The sequence below is a fragment of the Marmota monax genome, unplaced genomic scaffold (genome assembly GCF_021218885.2).
Source record: "Marmota monax isolate L192 unplaced genomic scaffold, Marmota_monax_Labrador192_F-V1.1 WCK01_AAM20220418_F8-fsc00001, whole genome shotgun sequence".
Lineage (NCBI taxonomy): Eukaryota > Metazoa > Chordata > Mammalia > Rodentia > Sciuridae > Marmota > Marmota monax.
This window is the reverse complement of record NW_026693777.1, coordinates 57,669,846-57,696,723: the sequence shown is the minus strand read 5'-3', so window position 1 is coordinate 57,696,723 and position 26,878 is coordinate 57,669,846. Positions and strand designations below refer to the sequence as shown.

Sequence of the window (26,878 nt, the reverse complement as noted above, 5' to 3'; positions counted from 1 at the left end):
CTTATGGCTGAACTTAATACTCAAAAAATAACAACATTTGCTAGATATATGATCCTACACATACACTTAATAGTTTTTTTACATGATGACAGCAGTGATAAAATGTGTTACTGCTTTACTGTTAGCTTTAAGTGTTTCTGAGCATTCATCATTCACCACACCACCCCCAAGTGTTACCTGTTGTGACAATTAGGAATCAGCAGTTCAAACGCTTCTAATACTGCCAGACACATATCATCGAAGCTTTAATAATCCAGGTTTTCGGTCTGAAACTCCCTTGAACTATCAAACAGCTAGAAAAGTGAATCTATTTATTTAAACCCTGTCTAGTACTGTAAGCACATATGTTTGGGAATCCAACAGTTCAATTACTTTGGGTCACATCAAGTTAGATTGCCTGTTGCTGTACAGAGCTGCACTTGCCATTTAAGAGACATTCATTTCCAAAAGCAAGCTACTACCATGCAGAATGCTTACTTACAGTAAGTCATTCTACTGAAGTACTCATTTAATCATTTTTCTTGAAAATAAAGGAAATGAGCATGGTAAACCAAGACCTTTCCAAGTACCAGACAAACCCTTTTGAATATATCTGCTTAATCATTTCAGGGTTACTTCTCCCTTTTTAATATGTAAATAAATCCTTTCAAAGTAGGTAGTTAAAACTTGCAACCAAAATCTATGATCTGATTTTGATAGTTAAATCTATTTGATCAACTAAACAAGGTAATTCCAATAATTATTTGAAAACTGAAGAAAGAAACAGGCACATGTTCATAATTGTTCCAAATGAGAAAATGTTACCTCAAACTGAATTACAGATACACTTTTTACAGAATTACAGTCAAGAGCTGCTTATAACAAAAGACTGGCATGCATAATACCTCCCGAACTATATTTAATTTCTACATTTGTCCCCCACAATTTTAATAGTCACCTTAGCTCTCGGTTTTCTGGTGATGCAATTCTACTGGGTCTAAGAGTCATCTCTGTGAGCAACAAATAAAGGTAAGAACATAAATAGAAAAGGGGCAATTTCTTATTTTTCACAATGCAGAGTGATAGCCTCAATAAAGAAGCTTAGTTCAATGCTAATTTACAAAAACATTGATTTTAACTTGCCCTACTATACTTAATATAAATTAAATACTACTTAGGGTCAAGTTAAAATGCAAAAGGAATTTGTTTGGAGGGTCTAGTCTATTTTACTTTGATGGCAAACTCAGTAAGTTTTTTTAAAAAACTGTTTTCCATGACCAAATAATTATTTTGTTTTAAATTCAACTTTGATTTTTACCTGGAATAATATATTTAATGCCATGATTTTCATTTGTGCTTATGTTGAAACAAACTGTGATTTTAAAACCAAGTTTTATTGCTGATTAGTTTTTTTTTACTCTTGTGTCACACTCAATGATTCTGGTTTTAAACTGTCAACTGCCTTAGGCAAAATACACACTAGAACATCAGACTTTGTCTTCTAAACACTACAGAGGACAGAAGAAAGAAACAAAGACTGTTCAGAGCAAAACCATTTAGAAAGAATCTGCAGACCACCAGGATTTTGGATTTGGGTAATCCACTTAGATTAGCAAAACTGTGTCTCAAAAGGACAATTCTAAGATCACAATATAGGTCATGTCCTTAAGAAACAGAATAAGTAATGAAATCAATGTCAATTACACAATCCTTCCATATTTACATGACACCAATGACAATCAGTAAAACAGATTAAATAAAGCCTTTGTAATGTGCTCAGCCACAGCAATAGCAAAAAGAAAAATAACATCATGAAACACACAGACTCTTTTGAATCAAGTTTTGAAAAAAGGTCAAATTACTGCTTATTTAAAAAGAAGGAGGAGCTGGGGTTGTGGCTCAGTGTGAGGTAGCACCACATTAAAAAAATGAATGAGTGAATGAAATAATAAAATAAAGGTATTATGTCCATGTACAAATAATATTATATATATATAAATAAATTTATTAATTTATATATATAATATATATTTATTATATATATATATATATAAATACTATCCAAATTGGGAAAAAAACCAAAACTTGGGCTTATTTCAGACCAAACAACAATAAACTTTCATTTGAGAAAGGTGGGGTGGGGGGGTGGGGGTGGGATGTTCTGCAAGCAGCAGGGAGAGAGGAAGAATGAAAACCATAAAGGTTTTGCCAAAACATAAATATCAGGTTTAAGTGATAGGTCTTACTCTGCAAAGTACATTTCACTTTTGCAGACCAAACCTTTAAGCATCCTCAACATGAATTAAAGTGCTTAACACAATCTCTACAATAACTAAACATACCATTAGCTTTTAATCAAACAGTGCCAAAAGAAATACTGTCAAATATGAGTAAAATCTGCCTAAAATCACTGTTCTGTCATATTTTTAATTACCACATACATACAACTATTAAGACAAACAGTAAATTACAAGCACCCCTGAAATAATGCTAACCACCTGTCCCAGAAAACAGAAAATATGCAATGCTTTGAGGTAACACAGACACTGTCAAAAGTGAGTTAAAATAACTGTTATTTTCTTTTTGATACCAATAACAACAGTGCATTATCTATAAGAAGATTCCAAATTTCTGGATGCTGTTCTTCAAGCTGAACCCAGGAAAGCCCTAGAAGCCTCTAGAAACTCAGAAAATTTGTTCGGGATACTTACGTGTCCTTCTTGAACAAGGGAATTAAAAATTTCTCTGACCACAGGGACTTTGAGAATACTTGCAGAGAATCACCAACTTACCCATCAGATTTGAGTTCATGAAAGGTGTTGGGGACAAGCCTTCATGGGCCCCTAATCGACTGTCATTCAAGTGATCACTGTAATGAGGGCTGTCTGTAAAACCCTAGGGGGGAAAAAGACCAGAGTATTAAAGAGATTATTTGGTAGTACTAACTGAGCATAAAGACACTCACCTAATTAATACATAGACTTACAAATAGTTATTCCTAACCAAGATCCTCATTTATCATTTAAAAACAGAATAGCATAGTATTCCTTTTACTCCTCCTCTTAAGGTTTTAAAGTAAAAAAAAAAAAATTATTGATTGATCTTAAAGAAAAGTTAAGTTTCTGAAAACAAAACACCATAAACCCAATGTTTTTAATCAGTGCTTCTGACAAGAGAGAGGAGCTATCAAAATTCTATAAACTATTACTAAAATTATCTTTATGATCTCATTACATTCAAAAGGAGAGTTCTATGGATCATTCAATTCTTATAAATTAAAAAAAATGATTATCACTATTCTTTCTCTGCTCTTGCACCTTATGAACAAAGGATTGGGCAATTAGTGTTATTTAAAATACTAAAAATAACCACAATCAGTATATTGGGAATAAATTCTTTCCTAAATGGCAAACAATTATTTAACAAGAAAGGTCTGTTTATATTTCTTTTACTATTTGCATAACAAGTAGAAACTTAACTAAGTAAAAAAGAACAGTTGATAAATATAACCGACTTGACTTAAATGCTTAAGTTTGAAAAAAGAAATTGCAAACACCATGAAGACATTAAAGCTATGTATGAAGACATACACAGCTATTACTAAATTTCTCTTTATAGCTTACCAGATTTTCTAAAAGCAAAACACGGGCAAGATAAAGTTTACAAAATCCCTATTAATGAAAAACTCCTGCTTCTCAGACTCTTACACAAAGTATAGTATCACCTCCAAAATCATATTGATTCTAAACAAGTATCTGAATAACAGTTAATTGAAAATGCATATGATACCTATCCCTTTGCCAATTTAAAACCACATAGTAAAGATAAAAAAAAAAAAAAACACTTAGAAGAGGTCCAAGTAAGAGAGAAAATTGCTCTGCCTCACAGAAACCAGAAACCACCCAGAATCCCCTGGGACTATAAAATCAGTCACTGAACATTTATCATTATCCAAACTGCAGGCTAACATTCAAGAAGACATTAATGGGGTTGAAACAGGCCTCACTATCTTTGTAAGCATGTTCACAGTTCAACCAAAGGGCTAGGAACCCAGAGCTAAGTAACTATCAAATCATTACAACTGCTTATAGATGCATGTCACAACTCCTTCTGCCATGCAGTTTTAAAACTATTCTTCTGAGGGTGCTAACTCCCAAATGAATCTGTTTCATTTCTATCTTCTTTAGAATCACTGATAACACATGTGACAAACATAAGAAGTATGTGGGTAAGATTTACAACTTGGTAATGACCACAAGGGTGCCCTCAAAAACCACAACCCTAGTCCCAAATGGGACAGCCAAAAGCAGCAGAAGCTGTATACAAAATAGGATGGTTTCCAGAAAGACCACTCCATGAAGTTTACTTTTATTCTTAAAATGAACTTGCAAATATCTGGATATTCTCTCTGATACCCATTCCTACTGCCATATTTAGCCACAAGGTCAAAATAATGCATCAAAATCTATAAAACACTTACTGAAATAATGCTTATTATCATAAACAATATTACCCTGGAAAAATGCTAACTGCAATGTGTTTGTACATCAACTAATTGTTCACAGTACATTTGAAAGCCAAAGGTTAATTAAATGATTATGTTCTCAGCATTCCTCAATTTTACTTCTCTTCATTCTAGTATTAGTAAAAGAGCTTTCTTTTCCTTTCACAACTATGAAAACACTGAAGTTGACTTACAATTATTTCCTAAAGCACCTGCAAACAAATAATCTATTTTAGATACATATTTATGATCTGTCAAATTATTGTACATAGTTTATTAACTTTATAGAGTATCATTTAACATGGCTGACTTTCTGTCCCCAGACCAAAGAATATTTAACTTTCAACCATACAATATATAGTAAATACTGTCCTTTATTCACACACAACCACATAATCCAGGAAATAGAACAGAATTTATTACAATATTATTTCCCAGCATTCAACTGCTTGACAATTCCACATATAAAATCTTGGACTGGCATGGTACATCACAGAGTAGCAGTCAAAAGTATGAGCTTTTTTTTCCTTTACATATAAGATTTGAATATGAGCCCTCAATAACTGTCATTTCATTTATTATATGCAAATACTATTTTTTTTAAAAAAATTTTAATTGTAGCTGGACAAAATACATTTATTTATTTATTTGTTCATTTGTTTATTTATTTATTTTTATGTGGTACTGAGGATCGAACCCATCACCTCACATGTGCTAGGCGAGCACTATATCGTTGAGTCACAACCCCAGACCATATATGCATATACTATTAATCCATATATTAAAAAATAAGGCATAATTGCCAGATTTAAAATAAATATTAATAGAAATTTAAACAGTACCCCCTCACATATTTAGAGGCTCATCTTAATGAATACATTTTCCTTTAAAATCTATTGCCTAAGAAGCAAGAAAGAAATAGTTCTTCGTCTACAAATGCAAGCTGCTATTGGAGAAGGGAACAGAGACAGGACTCAGAAATGCCTGTCATAGTGTTAGAACAAAACCTCACTTCAAAGTCTATTTGAGATTACTCACTATCCATATTCTACAAAGTTGTTGTGATCCTACCTTGAATATAACTTTTAGTGAGCCAAGATGAATACTTAGAAATAATTTACAAAGATTACCATAGGCCACATTTTTACTGTCAGTTCTAGAAAGATCCATAAATATCTATTAGCTTGTTAATGAATCATCCAGCTGGATGATACCTAGAGTAGTGCTTTGCAAACTTGAAGAATCCTACCCCACAACACAGACTTTGTTAAAATACATGTTAAGATGCATAAGGTTGGAGATGGGGCCTGAGATGCATTTCTAAAGGGTAAGTTGATACTGCTAGTTCATGGATAACATTTCTAATAGCAAGAACTTAAGACAGTATGGAAATAAAGATCTCTTTCAAATATGGAAAAGAAATGCTATGGTTTGGATATGAAGTATCCTCCAAAATCTCCTCTGTTAATGCAGGAATGTTCAGAGGTGAAATGATTGGACTGTGAGAGCTGTAACCTAGTCAGTTCATTCTACTTTGAATGAACCAAATGGTAATTGTAGACAGATGGAGCGAGGCTAGTCTATCTGCTTTCTGGCACCATGAGCTGAACAGTTTTCTGCCATGATATTCTGCCTCACCTCAGGAACAGAGGAATGCTGTCAGCCTACACTTCCCCATTGAAACCGTGAGCCCAAATAACACTTCTGTCTTCTAAGTTGTTCTCCTTGGGTATTTTGGTCACAGCCATGGAAGCCTGACCATGTGATTCAGAAGCCTTTGGAGCTGGTTTGTGAGAGAAGTTTGCAAAAGTATGAAGATGCAGGCTGGAGAAGCCTTAGAATTTTTTTAAGTAGACCTTATAAAACATCAAAATGCAGACAGTAGAACTGGGGTTGTAGCTCAATGGTAGAGCACTTGCCTCGCAAGCATGAGGACAATCCTCAGCACCACATAAAAATAAATAAATAAAAATATTGTGTCCATTTACAAGTTAAAAAAAATTTTTTTTAAATAAAGATGGTAAAGACTGTGCTCATGAGATTTCAGAGAAAATATGATTTTACTGTGAATTGGACTAGAGGCCATTCATGTTAGATTCTAGCAAAAAACTTGTCTATGTTTTGTATACGTTCTTAGATTGTGTGATGCTGAATTTTAAAATGATACACTCATTATTCTGGTAGAGAAAAATTAAAGGCTGCACAGCATTCAGTCAGTGGCATGGATTTTGCTGGTAGTTTTTAGCCAGGTTTATTGTGAGAAAAAGGAGCAGAAAACAGAGCTGAAGGATTTTTTTAATAATGTTATTGTATTATTTATTTATTTAATATGGCGCTGAGGCTCAAATCCAGTGCTCACACATGCTAGGCAAGCACTCTACCACTGAGCTACAGCACCAGCCCTGAACTGAAGAATTTTTAATTTTTTTATTTGTCCTAATTAATTATTCCAGACAGTAGAGTACATTTTGACACATCATATATAAATGAAGTATAACTTCTCATTCTGCTGTTTGTACATAAAGTAGAGTCATATAATCCTACACGCACATAGGATAATAATGTCCTATTTAATCTATTAACATTCCTACCCCCATACCCTCTCCCCTTCCTTCATTCTTCTCTGTCTAATCCAAAGTATATCAGAGAAAACATTTGTCCTTAAAGGATTACTTCATTTAGCATGATATTCTCCATTCCCCAGTTCCATCCATTTACCAGCAAATGCCATAATTTCATTCTTCTTTAAGCCTGAGAAATATTCCATTGGGCATATATGCCACAATTTCTTTACCTACTCAGCTGTGGAAGGGGACCTAGTTTGGTTCCATAGTTTAGATTTTGTGAATTAAGATACATAAACATTGATGTGGCTCTATCGCCACAGTACGCTGATTTTAAATCCTTTGGGATTATGCTGAAAAGTGGGATAACAGGGTCAAATGGTGGTTCCATTTCAAGTTTTTCTGAGGAATCTCCATACTGCTTTCCATAGAATTTGAACCAATTTGCAGTCCCACCAACAATGTGTCAGTGTACCTTTTCCCCCACATCCTCGATAACATTTATTGTTGCTTGTATTCATGATAATTGCCATTCTGACTGGAGTGAAATGAAATTTCAGTGTAGTTTTGATTTGCATTTCTCTAATTGCTAGAAACGTTGAATATTTTTTCAAATATTTGTTGACTGATTGTATTTCTTCTTCTGTGAAGTGTCTGTTCAGTTCCTTTGCCCATTTATTGATTGGGTTATTTGTTTTTTTGGTATTAAGTTTTTTGAGTTCTTTATATATCCTGGATATTAATGCTCTGGGATGCATGTGGTAATTATTTTCTCCCATTCTGTAGGCTGAGCTGAAAGATTTTTAAAACTTGCAGATTTGGCCAGAAAAGTGTTTGTAAGACTGGGGTCAAGAAAGGTCTGCTTGTTGTAGAGATTACAGTCATGACAGAGATGCTAAGTAGTTTACACAGAGAAAAAGGTAAGGATGGCTTGAGGACCTCTCAGGAATTTCTAAGACCATATCCACCGCAGACTCAAGGGTCTGAAAGAAAAATTCCTTTGAGAACCCAGTGCACCTCCCTTGAACAGGTGGGGCCTAGGCAGTTGTTTTAAGCTTCTCAGAGGCCACTGCAGATGTGATACCCGGGGACCCAGCTACCATGTGAGCTAGCAGCAGACCTTGGTGTCACTGCTTGGTGCTGGTTCTTCAGGAATGCAGAATGCTGTACTTACGAGGTCAAAGAGGCACCCACTGAGATTTTAAGAAAGGTCTTTGATAAAGGAGGCCAGGCAATAAGTAAGAGGGTCAGAATCTCCAGAGACAACCTATACAGGGTGAGGTATGAAACTATGTAGGTAAAACCAAAGCTGAAACAGAGACTCCAGGAGTTAAGAGATGCCAGTAACATACACTGTCTGACAAAGATAGCTGTATGCAGCAGAGATAGCCAGACTGGAAAAGAGAGGTCATGTGGGCTGTAACCAGCATGGTCAAAGGGATAGGGCTGTCCAAGCCCTTTAGAGAGCATCTCAACACCATGTTTCCTAGATTATGCATGTGACATTACAAGACCTGTTTGTCTAGCTGGGTTTTGGTTTTGTTTTGGTCACATCCTGTCTTCCTATGCCTATATTCTCCCTTTGAAAAAGAAATGTTGTATATGTCACATGTTTTTGATCTTTAAAGGGCTCACAGTCAAGAGTTTGCCTCGAGTCTCAAGTAAAACTGAATGTGAACTTTTGGGTAGTGCTAGAATTGTTAAGACTATCCAGACTCTTGGATATGAACTAAATGTATTTTACATTATGAGATAGACATAAACTTTTGGGGGCCAGGGGGAGAATACCGCAGTGTGGATATGAGGTTTCCCACACAAGTTCCTATGCAAATGCAGAAATGTTCAGAGGTGAAATGATTGAACTGTGAGAGCTGAAACCTAATCAATTCATCCTTCTTTGAAAGGACTAACTGGGTGGTAACTGAAAACAGGTGGGATGTGGCTCCAGGAGATGGGTCAAAAGGGGTGTGCCCTGGAAAGGTTCATCTTCCCTGTGGCTTCTCAGCTTCCTGGCTACTATTAACAATGGAAAGTGCTCTACCACCATTTCCTTCCCCCATGATACTCTGCCTCACCTCATCCCCAAAGTGAGCTGTCCATGAACTGAACCTCTGAAATTGTGAGCCAAAATAAACTTTTCCTCCTCTAATTTGCTGTTTTCAGGTATTTTGGTACCCCACCCCCCCCAAAAAAAAACCTGAGTAACTCAAGAGAAATTCAAGCATAGACAGAGATCCCTTCCAAGCTCCACCCCAGAACCACATTAAAACAACACAAATTTCCAGATAAGCAAAAAGTAGAAAGAAATCCCACAGTTAAGAGAAAATCCAAAGTGATTAGAATAGCAAAATAATATTATGTATGCATGTTTTTTTTAATGGAAGATAACTTCTCATAGAGCCTCAATAAAAGATATAGGTTAGATAACCAGGAATTTAAAACAGCAGACTGTTAATAAGTATGAGATTTTTCATATATGAGATGATACCCATAATAAAGGCAAAGCAAGGGCTGGGGTCACTCAGTGGTAGAGTGCTTGCCTAGCATGTGTGAGACACTGGGTTCAATCCTAAGCACACATAAATAAATAAAGTTATTTAAAAGAAAGAATAATTCCTAATTGAAAAATAAAATAAAGGCAAAGCAATACTATCGGAATCATTTATTAGACTAGCTTCTCAGTATTCTACTGACCACAAAAAAATATATCCTGTTCTGATCTCATGATAAAAATTAAAAGCACTTTGCAGGCACTGTGCTGCACTCCTGTAATCCCAGCTACTCAGGAGGCTGAGGTAGAAGAATCTCAAGTTTGAGGCCAACCTCCACAACTTAGCAAGACCCTATCTCAAAAATAAAAATATTTGTAGAACTGGGATATAGTTCAGTGGTAGAGTTCTTGCCTAGCAACAGTGAGCCCCAGTGTTCAATCTCTAGTATGAAGGAAGAAAGAAGGGAAGGAATGGAAAAGGGAAAAACACTAAAGAGATTAATAATCAATGAAATCATTATAATAAAACTGATACATAGAGAAATTTAATTTATAACTCAGGTTCATTTGTGAGTATGTAACACTTCATAAATGCTTTGATATTATGAAATGTGTTCTATAAAAAGCATCTCACGCTTCTGTGTAGGCTCATTTTATGGTGCAAGAAATTTAGAAACATTAATCTCTGCTATACTATGACAGTAGACCCCAAGTGATCAATCAAAGCTGCTTCCATATTTAAACTAGCATATAATCAAGTATTGTTCCATCATAAAATGAAAAAAAAAAAAAAAAACCTATACCAATAATCTAGCTCTATTTATTTTATTTGGTATTTTGTAGAAGTAAAACATATGATCTTTTCCCTTCTGTCTGAGATGAGGTCTCACTAAATTGCCCAGGATGGCCTTGAATTTCTGGGTTCAAGTATTCTCCCACCTCAGGATTTCCTGGGCTGCGATTACAGGCATATGGCCATTATTCCTGGGTTAATTTGGAAGAGGTGAGTTTACTGAATAATGAGCTTATGAAGGGCTTAACCACTGACCCACATCCCCAACACTTTTCTTTTTTTTTTTTGAAACAGGGTCTTGCGAAGTTGCACAGGCCCTCACTAAACTGCTAAGGCTGGTCTTGAATTTGTGACTCAGGTTCCTGAGTCACTGGGATTACAGGCATTTTACACTGTCTACCTGGGGTTATGTTTTTAAATAGCTCATTTTAAAAAATTACTTCACCCAGCCCATAAGAAAAATGTAACCAACATTTTTAAAAAAAATTTTGTATGAAAACAATTGTCTAAATTCTATTTTAGAATATTCTAATACTTTTCAATATTGGGAAGGGACGGGAAAAAAGACTTTTTCAATAAAGATATACTTTACCAGAAAAGCTTTCCCTGATCCTAACCTGACCAAATCAGGTGAGCTCATTCTCTGCTCCCTAGGCAGTAAGCATTTTCATCACACTCCTGTTCACACTTCTTAAAATTGCATATTTAATTATCTGCTTAAATTATGCCACAATTATCTGTTATAATTGCATAGTACAGCGTAGTAGAAATGTGGAATTTTTTGGAGCCAGACTGGCAGATCTGAACTCCACCTTTGCTACATACTAGCTGTTTGACTTGGAGCAAATTAATCTTTCTTGCCTATGTTTCCTTGTTTGTATAATAGGGATAATAATAATACTACCCTAGCCTTACAGGAGGTTGCAAAAGGATTAAATGAGTTAATATATGTTGCACTTAAGTTCCCAGAACATAGAAAACACATAATAAATGCTAGCCATTATCATTCCAGCTACAGATTATTATATCTTACAATTCTAAGTGGGCAGGGACCATGTCTGGTTTTTCTTTTTTCACAACTGAATTATCAGAACAATGTCTGGCACATACATGGCAAATGCTCAATAAATGACAGAGGGAGGGAGTTTTCAACTGTTAAATCTTTAAAGTGCTGCAGAGCTTAAGACTCTATAAATGTTCAATCTGTTTCCTAATAGAACAGTAGTAACTATCAGAAAGAAGGCTTATCAGGTACTAACATACCTAACTGGTTTGAACAAGTAAACAGGGACTTTTGGTTATTCCAAGAGCCAAAAGATTTCACATTAAGTTATGAAACTGAATCACCTTTAAGGGCAAAAACCAATAAAATTTGCCAAAAGCTACAGCAAGCTCCAGAGGATGCCTGAATCTCAAAGTGAGAAAAAAATGGAAATAAAACAAATAAGAATAAATGAAGTTTAAAAGAAAAGTATCCTTATTATAGTTACGTACTTATCACTAAGATAAATCACCAAAATAAACATCTAAATATATAAGGCTATGCTTTTTTTTAAACAAAAGCTTTAAGGTTGTATGGTTTAGATAAATTTCCCTCAAAGGTCCTGTATTAAAGGGTTGGTCCCAGCTTGTGACACTATTAGGAGTTGGTGGAATCTTTAGGAGGTGGGGCCTATTAGGAGGAAATGAGATCACTGGGGTGTGCCCTTGAAAGGGACACTGGGACCATATGCTCCTTTTCCTCTCTCTCTGCTTCCTGGCTGCTATGAAGTAAGCAGCTTCCTCCCGACACCTGTACTGCCTTTACACAGGCCCAAAAGTAACAGGGCTGGCAGACCACAGACTGAAACCTCCAAAACTGGGAGCCCAAATAAACCTTACAGTTGATCAGATATTTTGTTACAGACAGACACTTGTCTTACTCAGTTAACATTCCTCTGGAAAAGAGAAGTGCAATGACTGGATAACACTTATCTGAGATCTATGTCAAATCACTCTCAGCTCTACCACAAGTAACAAGCACGCTAATGGGTACCTAGTAGGTGATTAAGAAAAAGTATTAAACTAAGGAAGATTAAAAATGAACAATGCTACAGTTAATGAGTCAGTTCTACATCTGAAAAAGCCACTTAGTAATCATTATTTTAAATTTCGATTATCCTTTAACTGATCCGGTGCTAATATGTAATGAACCACCTTAACAGGGAGACTGACATTTTTTTTATTGTATGTGTTTTTATTACAGCTGAACACTTCACAGTTTCAGTTTTGATATAAATTAATTTTAGTATGATTAAATAGGAAAATCTATTCAGAAAATACAATATACATGAATTTATGGTACTTGTCCAAATATTGCCAGTATACAAATTATTTTGTTGTTTGGAAGGCTATTTTTGTGATCCACTTCCAAAAACTCTTTAACGGCAAGAACAGCACAGAACTTTGGTGTATAATTAAGTGCTTAAATTTCCACTAAGGTGATGAAAAATCTCATCAGGTCCCCCCCCCAGTCCCCGCCCCATGAAAAAGAAATAGTTTCACAGAATTACTTTAACCCTGGACTGAAGAGAAAGTCTTGAATTGGCATGAGTAGGAGAAAGAGAATCAATAAATTTTAGAGATAGAAAGGATACTAAGATACATGAAATACTGGTGTGGAAGATTATGAAGAACTTTTGAACATGAGATACCAAATGATCACCCAAAATGTTCACTCTGTTGAGTCTTAAGTTCAGTCCATCCATGCTCACAAATCTATCTAAGTAAATGCTAATAACATCCAGTAAAAGAAATCAGAGTTGATGCTTTCTTCTCTGGCCTGTAGCTTTGTGGTATTTAGTACAACAGATTTTATCTGTTTGAAGTCCTTCTATATGTTGAAAAATCAAAAACAACTCTAATAGCCCTCATAGAAAAAAGGACACTTAAATAGGATGTGCAACACACACACACACACACACATTGAATCCAGCTGTTACATGATGCGATTTTAAAAACCTAAGAAATCATGTAGTTCATACATACTTTGCCTACTGTATAGATAATAAAAGACTAGAAAAGTTAAATGTCTTGCCTATGATCTGTAAGTAAAGGATTGGCAAAGATGGGGTTAAGAGAGATGCCATATACCAAATACCAATTATCAATTCACAGGGGATTATAACTAACAAAGTGGCAAGTGTAGCAAGACAGATCTCATTTCACCTAACCTCAAGGTAACCTAATCAAGACTACAAGATAAACTCTGAATAACAACTGTGACTAAGAAACTCTCTTAATATAACATAGAATACTGGTGCAGAATATTAACTGTCACATGCTTTTAAAGTTCTTGTTGAATTCTCTGAACAAATCTCTTTTTTGGTACTTCTAAGAGACTTATTTTCAGCAAACATTTTCCATATTGTATATGTCCACCTTCTACATTGTTCAATTCTTTATTATATTTATACTTAAACAAATCTTAAAAGCAGAGAATGTCTTTGGGATTAAATTACAATCCTGCTTATAGATTTTGAAAGTTAATTTCAGCAAGTCAAACCTACAAGTCCTAACACAAGGTGCATGAAAAGTGTAGGATATCCTTCTACTTCAAGTACCTAAGGAAATAAAATGCTTCATTAAAAATTATTAACCAAAAAAAAAAAATTATTAACCCAGGCTGGCCCAGATCTGCTCACAACAGGCTGCTCGGGATCCAGGCTCACAGTAGGCCCGGGTCCATTCCGCCACCAGCAGATGCCCTTGAGAGCTCAACCCCCTTCACAGGACTGCCCTTTCCAATCAGCAGACAAGTGCGGAAGCTCAGACCTGGATCAGGTAAGACCGAGGTCCAGAGAAGACCCCAGTTCGCTCCCCCCACAACTACGGGGCCAAAGACTAACCCACTTCCATCTTGGGACACTGCAGTCATTGCGATAGCCTTCCCCACACAGTAGCCCCTACCTTTTTGACAACAGACAGGGCTTAGAAGCAGCTGCATCTCAGAGCAGGCATCCCAAAGAGAGTGTAACCTCCCCACCCCCCCCCAGTCCCATCTCTGTAAGATACTGCATCCATCTTGGGGCACCTCCATTATCATCTTCAGTTACATAGGCTACTGCGGTCACCACCTTTAGTTGCAGTAGCATATATTGAGGGACATCAGCAGGGTTTGGAAATCCAACATCAAGGTGAGGTACAGACAATCTGCATGTGTACTACAAGAATATAGGGTAGAAACTGTAATACTTCAGAACCACACTACAAGAAAGGAAAACACATAGACAACATGAAAAAACAAAACAAAACAAAAAAAGTGCCCCGAACAAACCAGGACACTATAATAACAGAACGTATGGACAGCGAAATTGATGAAATGTCAGAGGGGTTCAGAAGGTTCATAATTAAAATGATCTGTGAATTAAAGAATGACCTAAATGAGCAAATACAAGCAAAAATTTGATCATTCCAACAAAGAGATAAGAGAGCAAATATATAAGTAGCAAAGAACTACTTCAAGAAAGAGATAGAGACTCTGAAAAAAAAAATCAGAAATCCTTGAAATGAAGGATACAATAAACCAATTAAAAAGCTCAAGGGAACGCGTAACCAACAGACTAGATCACTTGGAAGAAAGAACATCAGATAATGAAGACAACGTATACAATCTGGAAAAGTTGATCACATAGTGAAGAAGGTTAGAAACCATGAACAGAACACCCAAGAATTATGGGACAGCATCAAAAGAACAAATCTAAGAGTTATTGGGATACAGGAAGGCACAGAGTTTCAAACCAAAGGAATGCACAATCTCTTCAAATACATAATAGCAGAAAATTTCCCAAGCAAAAAGAATGAATTGGAAAACCAAATACAAGAGGCTTACAGGACACCAAATGTACAAAATTACAACAGATCTATATCAAGGCACATTACTGAAAATGCCTAGCCTACAGAAAAAGGATAGAATCTCAAAAGCCATAAGAGAGAGGAATCAGATCACATAGAGGGGGAGACCAATTCGTTTCTCAGCAGATTTTTCAACCCAGACAATCAAAGCGAGGAGATCATGGAACAATATATACCAAGCTCTGAAAGAAAATGGGTGCCAACCAAGAATCTTATATCCAGGAAATCTAAGCTTTAGATTTGATGACAAAATAAAAACTTTCTATGATAAACAGAAGTTAAAAGAATTTACAACTAGAAAGCCTGCATTACAGAACATCCTCAGCAAAATATTCCACGAAGAGGAAATGAAAAACAATGATGAAAATCAGCAGAGGGAGGGATTACACTAAGGGAAAAACTAATCAGAGGAGAAACCAAGTCAAGTTAAATACCAAAAATAAACAAAAATGGCTGTCTCAATAATAACCCTAAATGTTAATGACCTGAACTCACCAATCAAAAAACAGACTAGCAGATTGGATTAAAAAAAAAGACCCAACAATATGAACAATATGCTGCCTCCAAGAGATTCATCTCATAGAAAAAGACATCCACAGACTGAAGGTAAACGGTTGAGAAAACATCATACCACTCACATGGACTGTGGAAGCAAGGAGGGGTTTCCATCCTCATATCAAATAAAGTAGACTTCAAGCTAAAGGTAATCAAAAGAAATAAAAAACGACACTCCATACTGCTCAAAGGAACCACACAGCAACAAGACTTAACAATTATAAATATATATGCCCCAAACAATGGAGCATCTATGTTCATCTAACAAACTCTTCTCAAGTTCAAGAGTCAAACAGATCACAACACAATAACTTTGGGTGACTTTTAACACGCCTCGTTCACCACTAGATATATCTTCCAAACAAAAGCTGAACAAAGAAACTATAGAACTCGATAATACAATCAATAACTTAGACATAACTAACATATATAGAATATTTCATCCTTCAAAGACAGAATATACTTTCTTCTCAACAGCACATGGATCCTCCTCTAAAATAGACCAAGTATTATGAGATAAAGCAACCCTTAGCAAATACAAAAAAGTAGAGATACTACTCTGCATTCTATCAGATCACAATGGAATGAAATTAAAAACCAATGATGAAATAAGAAATAAAATCCACTCCAACACCTGGAGACTAAATAATATGCTAGAAAGCCTGCATTACAGAACATCCTCAGCAAAATATTCCACGAAGAGGAAATGAAAAATAATGATGAAAATCAGCAGAGGGAGTGATTACACTAAGGGAAATAATAAAAAATAATATGAATGAACAATGGGTTGCAGAAGACATCAAGGAGGAGATTAAAAAATTTTTAGAGGTGAATGAGAACACAGTACAACATATTGAAATCACTGGGACACTATGAAAGCAGTTCTAAGAGAAAAGTTCATTGCATGGAGTTCATTCCTTGAAAGAAGAAAAAGTCAATAAATGACTTAACATTACATCTCAAAGCCCTAGAAAAAGAAGAAAAAACCTACACCAAAAGCAGAAAACAGGAAATAATCAAAATCAGAAGTGAAATCAATGAAATTGAAACAAAGGAAACAATTGAAAAAATTGACAGAACAAAAAATTGGATCTTTGAAAAAATAAATAAAACTGACAGACCGTTAGTCATGCTAATGAAGAGAAGGAGAGAGAAAACTCAAATCACTAACATATGAGATAAAAAAGGAAATATTACAACAGACACTACAGAAATACAGAAGATAATTAGAAATTATTTTGAAAACTTGCATTCCAATAAAATAGAAAATATCAAAGGCATCGACAAATTTTTAAAGTCATATGATTTGCCCAGATTGAGTCAGGAAGATGTACACAATTTAAACAGACGATTATCAAGTGAGGAAATAGAAGAAGCCATCAAAAGCTTACCAACAAAGAAAAGCCCAGGACCAGATGAATACACAGTAGAGTTCTATAAGACCTTTAAAGTAGAACTAATACCAATACACTTCAATTTATTTTAGGAAATAAAAAAAGAGGGAGACTTCCAAACTCATTCTGTAAGGCCAATACCACCCTGATTCCAAAACCAGGCAAAGACACATTTAAAAAAAAAAAAAAAAAACTTCAGACCAATATCTCTAATAAACATAGGTGCAAAAATTCTCAATAAAATTCTGGCAAATCAAATACAAAACATATCAAAAAAAGATCGTGCACCATGATCAAGTGGGATTCATCCCAGGGATTCAAGTTTGGTTCAACATACGGAAATCAATAAATGTAATTCATCATATCAATAGACTTATTGATGTGATGAATTACTTATTGATGTGATTGATCACCTCAATAGATGTAGAAAAAGAATTTGACAAAATACAGTACCCCTTCAAGTCCAAAACATCAGAAAAAGTAGGGATAACAGGAAAATATCTTAATATCATAAAGGTTCTCTATGCTAAGCCCCAGGCCAATATCATTCTAAATGGAGAAAAATTGAAGGCATTCCCTCTAAAAAATTGGAACAAGACAGGGATGCCCTCTTTCACCACTTCTATTTAACATAGTTCTTGAAACATTGGCCAGAGCAATTAGATGAAAGAAATTAAAGGGATACAGTTAGGAAAAGAAGAACTCAAATTGGCACTATTTGTTGATGATATGATTCTATATACCTAAAACACCCAAAGAGTTCCACCAGAAAACTTCTAGAATGAGTACATGAATTCTGCCACGTAGCAGGATATAAAATCAACACTCATAAATCAAATGCATTTCTGTATATCAGTGACAAACCCACAGAAAGGGAAATGAAAAAAACTACCACCATTTTCAATAGCCTCAAAAAAAATATATAAAATACTTGAGAATCAAATTAACAAAGAGGTAAAAAATCTATATAATGCCTTTCTCTCACCATGCACAAAAGTTAACTCAAAATGGATCAAGGAGCTTGATATCAAATCAGAGACTCTGCATCTGATAGAAGAAAAAGTTGGCTCCAATCTACATATTGTGGGGCCGGGCTCCAAATTCCTTAATAGGACACCCATAGCACAAGAGTTAAAAACAAGAATCAACAAATGGGACTTACTCAAACTAAAAAGTTTTTTCTCAGCAAGAGAAACAATAAGAGAGGTAAGTAGGGAGCCTACATCCTGGGAACAAATCTTTACTCCTCACACTTCAGATAGAGCCCTAATATCCAGAGTATACAAAGAACTCAAAAAATTAAACAATAAGAAAACAAATAACCCAATCAACAAATGGGCCAAGGACCTGAACAGACACTTCTCAGAGGAGGACATACAATCAATCAACAAGTACATGAAAAAATGCTCACCATCTCTAGCAGTCAGAGAAATGCAAATCAAAACCACCCTAAGATACCATCTCACTCCAGTAAGATTGGCAGCCATTATGAAGTCAAACAACAACAAGTGCTGGCGAGGATGTGGGGAAAAGGGTACACTTGTACATTGCTGGTGGGGCTGTGAATTGGTGCGGCCAATTTGGAAAGCAGTATGGAAATTCCTGGGAAAGCTGGGAATGGAACCACCATTTGACCCAGCTATTGCCCTTCTCGGACTATTCCCTGAAGACCTTAAAAGAGTGTACTATAGGGATACTGCTACATCGATGTTCATAGCAGCACAATTCACAATAGCTAGACTGTGGAACCAACTTAGATGCCCTTCAATAGATGAATGGATTAAAAAAATGTGGCATTTATACACAATGGAGTATTACTCAGCACTAAAAAATGACAAAATCATGGACTTTGCAGGGAAATGGATGGCATTAGAGCAGATTATGCTAAGTGAAGCTAGCCAATCCCTAAAAAACAAATGCCAAATGTCTTCTTTGATATAAGGAGAGCAACTTAAAAACAGAGCAGGGAGGAAGAGCATGAGAAAAAAGATTAACATTAAACAGGGACAAGAGGTGGGAGGGAAAGGGACAGAGAAGGGAAATTGCATGGAAATGGAAGGAGACCCTCATTGTTACACAAAATTACATATAAGAGGATGTGAGGGGAAAGGGAAAAAAAAATCAAGGGAGAGAAATGAATTACAGTAGATGGGGTAGAGAGAGAAGATGGGAGGGGAGGGGGATAAGTAGAGGATAGGAAAGATAGCAGACTACAACAGCCACTAGTGTGGCAATATGTAAAAACGTGGATGTGTAACCGATGTGATTCTGCAATCTGTATACGGGGTAAAAATGGGAGTTCATAACCCACTTGAATCAAATGTATGAAATATGATATGTCAAGAGCTTTGTAATGTTTTGAACAACCAATAAAAAAATGGTGATGGGAAAACTGGAAATTCATATGCAACAAAATGAAATTAAACACCTATCTCTCTCCATGCACAAAACTCAAAGTGGATCAAGGACCTAGGAATTAAATCAGAGACCCTGAGTCTAACAGAAGAAAAAGTAGGCCCAAATCTCCATCATATAGGATTAGGCCCCTACTTCCTTAATAAGACTCCTATAGTGCAAGAGTTAAAATCAAGAATCAATAAATAGGAAGAATTCAAACTAAAAAGCTTCTTCTCAGCAAAAGAAACAATCAATGAGGTGGATAGAGAGCCTACATTTTGGGAGCAAATTTTTACCACTTGTATTTCAGATAGAGCACTAATCTCTAGGGTATATAAAACCTCAAAAAGCTAAACACCAAAATAACAAATGACCCAATCAATAAGTGGGCCAAGGAACTGAACAGACACTTCCCTGAAGGTGATATACAATCAATCAACAAATATTTGAAAAAATATTCAACATCTCTAGCAATTAAAGAAATGCAAATCAAAACTATTCTAATATTTCATTTCACTCCAGTCAGAATGGCAGCTATTAAGAATGCAAACACAATAAGTGTTGCCCAGGATGTGGGGAAAAAGGCACACTCATACACTGCTGGTGGGACTGCAAAATGGTGCAGCCAATATGGAAAGCAGTATGGCAATTCCTTAGAAAACTGGGAATGGAACCACCATTTGACCCAGCTATCCCACTCCTTGGTCTATACCCAAAGGACTTAAAAACAGCATACTACAGGGACACAGCCACATCAATGTTTATAGCAGCACAATTCACAACAGCTAAACTGTGGAACCAACCTAGACGCCCCTCAGTAGATAAATGGATAAAGAAAATGTAGCATATATATACAATGGAATATTACTCAGCAATAAAAGAGAATAAAATCATGGCATTTTCAGGTAAATAAATAGAGTTGGAGAATATAATGCTAAATGAAGTTTGTTAATCCCCAAAAATCAAATGCTGAATGTCTTCTCTGATATAAGGAGGCTGTTTCATAGTGGGGTTTGAAGGGGGAGCATGGGAAGATTAGACGAACTCTAGATAGGGAAAAGGGGAGGAAGGGAAAGGGAGGGGGCAATGGATAAAAAAAGATGGTGGAATGAGATGGACATCATTACCCTAAGTACATGTATGAAGACATGAATGATGTGAATATACTTTGTATACAACCAGAGATATGAAAAACTGTGCTGCATATGTGTAATATGAATTGTAATGCATTCTGCTGGCATATATAACAAATTAGAATAAAAAATTTTAAAACATTTAAAAAAAGATCTATATAATGAAAATTACAGAACCCTAAAGAAAGATATCAAAGAAGACCTTAGAAGATGGAAAGATCTACCTTGCTATTGGATAGGCAGAATTAATATTATGAAAAGAACCATATTACCAAAAGCACTATACAGATTTAATGCAATTCCAATCAAAATCCCAAAAGATTTGGGGAAATAGAAAAAGCAGTCATGAAAATTCATCTGGAAAAATAAGAGACCCAGAATAGCTAAAGCAATCCTTAGCAAGAAAGTGAAACAGGAGACATCACAATATCGGACCTTAAATTATACTACAGAGCAAGAGTAACAAAAAGAACATGGTATTGGCACCGAAACAGACTGATAGACCAATGGTACAGAATAGAGAACACAGAGACTAACCTACAAAATTACAATTACCTTATATTAGATAGCCTCTTAAACAGATGGTGCTAGGAAGGCTGAAAATCCATATGCAACAAAATGAAATTAAACCCCTATCTCTCTCCATGTACAAAACTCAACTCAAAATGGATCAAGGACCTAGGAATAAAACCAGAAACCCTGCGTTTAATAGAAGAAAAAATAGGCTTAATCTCCATAATGTGGGATTAGGCCCCCAAATCCTTAATAAGACTCCTATAAGTGCATGAATTAAAAACCAAGAATCAATAAATGGGATGGAATCAAACTAAAAAGTTTCTCTTAGCAAAAGAAACAATATGTGAGGTGAAAAGAGTGCCTACATCTTGGGAGCAAATCTTTAACCCTCACACATCAGATAGAGCACTAATGTCTAGGGCATATAAAGAACTCAAAAAGGTAAGCACCAAAAAACAAATAACCCAATCAATAAATGGGCCAAAGACCTGAACACACACTTCTCAGAAGATGATATACAATCAACAAATACATGAAAAAATGTTCATCATCACTAGCAATTAGAGAAACGTGAACCATCTCACTCCAGTCAGAATGGCAGCTATTATGAATACAAACAACAATAAGTGTTGGCAAGAATGTGGGGGAAAAGGTACACTCATACACTGCTGGTAGGACTGCAAATTGGTGCAGCCCATATGGAAAACAGTAAGGAGATTTCCTGGAAAATTGGGAATGGAACTACCATTTGATCTAGCTATCCCTCTCCTCAGTCTATACACAAAGAACTTAAAAACAGCATACTACAGGGACACAGCCACATCAATGGTTACAGCAACACAATTCACAATAACTATACTGTGGAACCAACATAGATGCCCTTCAGAAGATGAATGGATTAAAAAGATGTGTGTTCTGGGGTTGTGGCTCAGTTGTAAAGTGCTTGCCTAGAATGTGTAAGGCACTGGGTTCAATCCTCAGCACCACATAAAAAATAAATAAATAAAGGTCCAACAACAACTAAGAAAATACTTTTTTAAAATGTGGCATATATACACAATAGAATATTACTCAGCAATAAAAGAGAATAAAATCATGGCATTTGCAGGTAAATGGATGGAGTTAGAGAAGATAATGGTAAGTGAAGGCAGCCAATCCCAGAAAAACAAATGCAAATGTTTTCTCTGATATAAGGAGGCTGACTCATTGTGGGGTAGAGAGGGGGAGCACGGGAGGAATAGATGAACTCTAGATAGGACATGGGTTAGAAATGATGGTGAAATGTGATGGACATTATTATCTAAAGTACATGTATGAAGACATGAAATGGTGTGAATATACTTTGAATACAACCAGAGATATAAAAAATTGTGCTCTATATGTGTAATATTAATCATAATGCATTCCACTGTCATATATAAATTAAAAAATTAATAATAAAAATCTAGACCAGTTTAAGGAGAAACTATCGCCCTATGTACATGGCGTTCCTTGAGAACAGCAGTTTGATGAAGTCACCTGTCAAACCCACATGGTAGCACTCCTAATCCTATGAATAAGAGCCAGTTACATCCATTCTAATCATCTCTGTGATATTTTGAAATTGATTGCTTAGCATTTCTTTATATCTAAATATTTTAATACATATACATTTAAAAAGTGTACAAAATACTTTGTACAATTGTCAGTATAGTGCTTCATCCTCCACATTGGCTTTTCAAATAAAGAAATAAATGTACACTAAAAAAATATTAACCCATTATACTGTACTATTTTCTACATAATACAAAGGCAAAGTGTAAATTAGTACTAATTACTTTAGTTTGTAAATTATAAAAAAGCAGTATCTAATGAATTGATCTCAATAAAAATAAAGGAAATCAATACTTCAATTAACAAGGTAACATTCAGTGAGTTAAAAAATATTTTAGCCCATACAATGTTCTTACTATCTAAAGTTGCAGACACTAAATTCAAGAAAAAACACAATATTCTGCTCTTAGTTTATAATGTTTAATTTTTACTTGATTCTTATTAATGGGCAAAACATTACAGAAGTTAAGCATCTTCTAGTTCAGGAATGGTTGCTACACTTACAATAAAATTTTAAATAAGAGAAATGCAACAATTAAAAAATTATCTAACTCAAAAATTACACTCTGAAATATAATGCAACATATGTAAAACTTTGAGAAAAACTGTTAGTGTATTCCTAAAAAAACATACTGACTTCAGACTTACATGTACAAGGTTTGTCAGAAACTTATGTTTATGCTAATAGTTTGAAAAGTTTATATTTGCATTAATAAATAGTTTTTAAATGCCATATATTTTTTAAAGGAAAAAAGTAGGTCAAGAAGCAAAGGGGAGGAAAGTATTTTCTCGACTAATTTAACTGGAAAAAAAAATCTTCCCTCTAATGCTTTTGTGTCTTCTAATACATGTTACAAAACATGTTTTAAACCATACCACTTGAAACCCTTCACAGATTCTGTTTTCCTTTAGTAAGCCCTTCCTTTACAATAACTTTTGGATACTCTGTTTCAGGGATAAAGTACAGTGTGTACACTGATGCTGGACCAAGGACGGTTGGTTATCCATCGACAAGGTAAGCGAAGGAACTATGAAGAAGCTTTCAGACATGATTTCAAGTAATTTGACAAAACAATTTTATGTGTTTGTTGAATATAACAAAAATAAACCTGAACCTTGGATTTTATAAAGTTAATCACCTTTTAAAATGTACTATAAATATATCATATATAAAATAGTTAAGGAAACCCAACTGTGGTTTGATCCTAAACTCAGTTCTGACTTTTCTCCTATAAAAGGTTCTGTGTTCACCATAAATAGGTTTATTAAACGATTAGATTCATGTTACATTTATTTTTTTTAACAATAGGTAGGGAAAACTGGAACAAAATTTATCCTAACTTTGCTTTCTATAAATTTATTCATTATTGTATTTTTGATAAGTATTGTTCTAAAGATACTTGTTTTTGTAAAAGCTAGTCCTTCACAGATTGTTTCATAAGCACTAATTCATATCTTAGTATTAAAAATGTGGTTCTCAGTTATTTTGGCAAATTCAAGAGACTGTTCAAATGTAAAACTTCTAGTAAAATCTTGCAATCAGTGACCTAAAATCTGCATTATAAAAAGACCTTCAAGAGATTCATGAACAAATTGTAGTTTGAGAAGAACTAGTTCATATTATTTTGTAAGCCATGGGAACTTATTTCTTCTTCTACCCCTAGCACTATATCAAAGACAAAATGGTCACATTTTAAAGCCCTGATTCTACCTTCATATTCACAAATCTGCCTAATATATACTATGTATAACCAGGCAAAATGAAGGAAAAGATTTTAAACTTGGATTTTACATATTTTAAACCTTATAGATTCTACTATTAATCAACAGTATTATAATTGAGTAAATATTTTAATATGTATTTTTTTTTTAGTTATAGGTGAACACAATACCTTATTTATTTATTTTTAATGCAGTGCTGAGGATTGAACGTAGTGCCTCACCCATGCTAGGAGAGTGCTCTACCACTCAGCCACAATCCCAGCCTCAGTAAATATTTTTGATATTTATGAAACTAACCAAAATAAATCAAACTTAAGAAAAAACTACCTTTATTGAAACTCATGCAGTAAGCAGAAAAGACATCAATTAATTAGCAACGCTGTATTCTTACACTCAATAAGATAACATTTTAAAATAATAACTCTAAGGACAACTTCACCTGTATGTTAAGTGTTTATTTTTTTAACCATAGGTCGGGGAAACTGGAACAAAAACAGTATATATTATTGTGGAGAGCCATTCTCACGCGTGACTGGGCGACTCCCGGTTTGGGCCTGAGGCTTCTGGCTGTGTCGGAATTTTCCCGGCTCTCTCCTGAAGAGAGAACCCTTCCGTGTGGGGGTGTTACTGACCACTGACCCCAGGGGCCCAATCACTGACCCTGACCTTGGAGTGCGGCCCCCCCTCAACCTTCATTGGATGGAATTCTCCCCTGAATTTCTTGTTCCCCAATAAAAGGCTACTCCCTGGCTTGCTCGCTCTCTCTCTCTCCTGCCAGCCCTGAGTAATCCTTGCTGCCCTACGGGTGGTTTGAGGTTGGAGCCAGAGAGGAGAGCCTTCTCGGGACCTGGTCATAGAAAAAGGTAACTGAGTCTGTGTGTTTTATTTCGATCTCTGCTAGCTAACTTTTATGCCAAGAACCTCATTAATGAAACCAATGCGCAAGCTGCATGGTGGATATTATCCTAATATTTAACCTTGTAAAAGCTACAAAAAAAAAGACCAGATTAATTATCAAAAGTGTTCAAGGCCAACCTGGACAACATAGTGACACACTGTATCAAAGAAGGAAAGAAAGAAGAGGGGGAAAGGGTAAAGGAAAGGGGGATGGGGAAGGGAAAGGGGAGGGAGGAAGAGGAAGGGAAGAGAAGAGACTGAGATTTCTTTATTTTACTTCTCTATATTTTCCAAAATGTGTAAGATAACCATTTGTTACTTTTCTAAAAGACACATGATTTGTTTTTTTCCTTTAACATAAGTAAGATATTTCATTGTAGAGAGTTAGGAGTGTACAAAAATAGCATCAATTTATAAAGCAGGGGGGAAAAAACCCACTTTACCTCCACTGAAATGCAAACTCAATGACAGCCCTGTCACTCTCCAATCAGGTCTCTCCCCCAGGCCTCATCCCAAATGTCTGGGAAATCTATAAATCTTAAAGTTACCATAAATTAACTTACTTATGATAAATTTCTTATGCACTATTAATTATCCCACCAATAAACAGATTAAGCAGAGAAAATATGATATTTTTTAAGAAAACTATAATCTAGGGGACTTTCCATCATTATCTACTTGTCTGATAATAGGGACTAGGTCAGCCTAAAGATGCTGAGAATGACTGCCCCACCATAAACCATCTTGGATCACCCCTCTGATACCATACTTTTATAATGTCCCATCCCCACCCCTCACTAAGCTTCCTTTAAAAGAAAAGCTGGGAACAACAAAAACCTTGAAATGGTCCCCATTTTCCCTTGAACGTGTATCCTCCCTTGCTTTCCTACATAAATTATCTTTGCCTCTACATGTGCTGAAATCTCTTCTGATATGTACATCAAGGACCCTGCTGGTGGAGTTAAGCCCCACAACTTCCAGAAACTCTTCAGGACTCTCTATTCTAGAGATATTTCTTTTCTGGTGACAGTATTGATATACCAAAATTTGACAAAAGTACAATATAATTTGTTTGTTGACAGTATCCTGTCTTGATTCTCATTGTTGAATTAACTATGATAGCTATGGCAACAGCATCAGTTGATGCTTAATTTCAAATTCTGACCTATGCCCATAAAACTTAGTTCACAATTCATCAGTAAAAACAATACTGCATGTCCTGGTAGGATCTATAGGACAATACTTTTGAAATCTGTCATCTGCCATGGTGGTTTTGACCACGTGGCTGCCATTTACCCCCAGTTCTTCCTGTCCTCATGACTAAGGCCAACCCATTTTTTAAGGGTAAGTTCAAAATAAAAGTATAATAGTGAAATAATATTCCTTTAAGTGACTGATTCAAATAGGTGCTGAATCACTGGCCTGGACTTATTTTCCCTAAAGGTGA

The 26,878-nt window shown here is 35.4% G+C and overlaps 1 protein-coding gene across 17 annotated transcripts in view; it reads right to left on the bottom strand.

The window, feature by feature from the left end:
• Positions 1–26,878, bottom strand: part of Tcf12 (transcription factor 12) — a 352,650-nt gene that overhangs the window by 168,571 nt on the left and 157,201 nt on the right. For all 17 annotated transcript variants that reach the window (XM_058584831.1, XM_058584830.1, XM_058584832.1 and 14 more), the window contains one exon: positions 2,772–2,874. In XM_058584831.1, the coding sequence (XP_058440814.1) occupies positions 2,772–2,874 (103 nt within the window). The remainder of the gene's footprint in view (positions 1–2,771; positions 2,875–26,878) is intronic.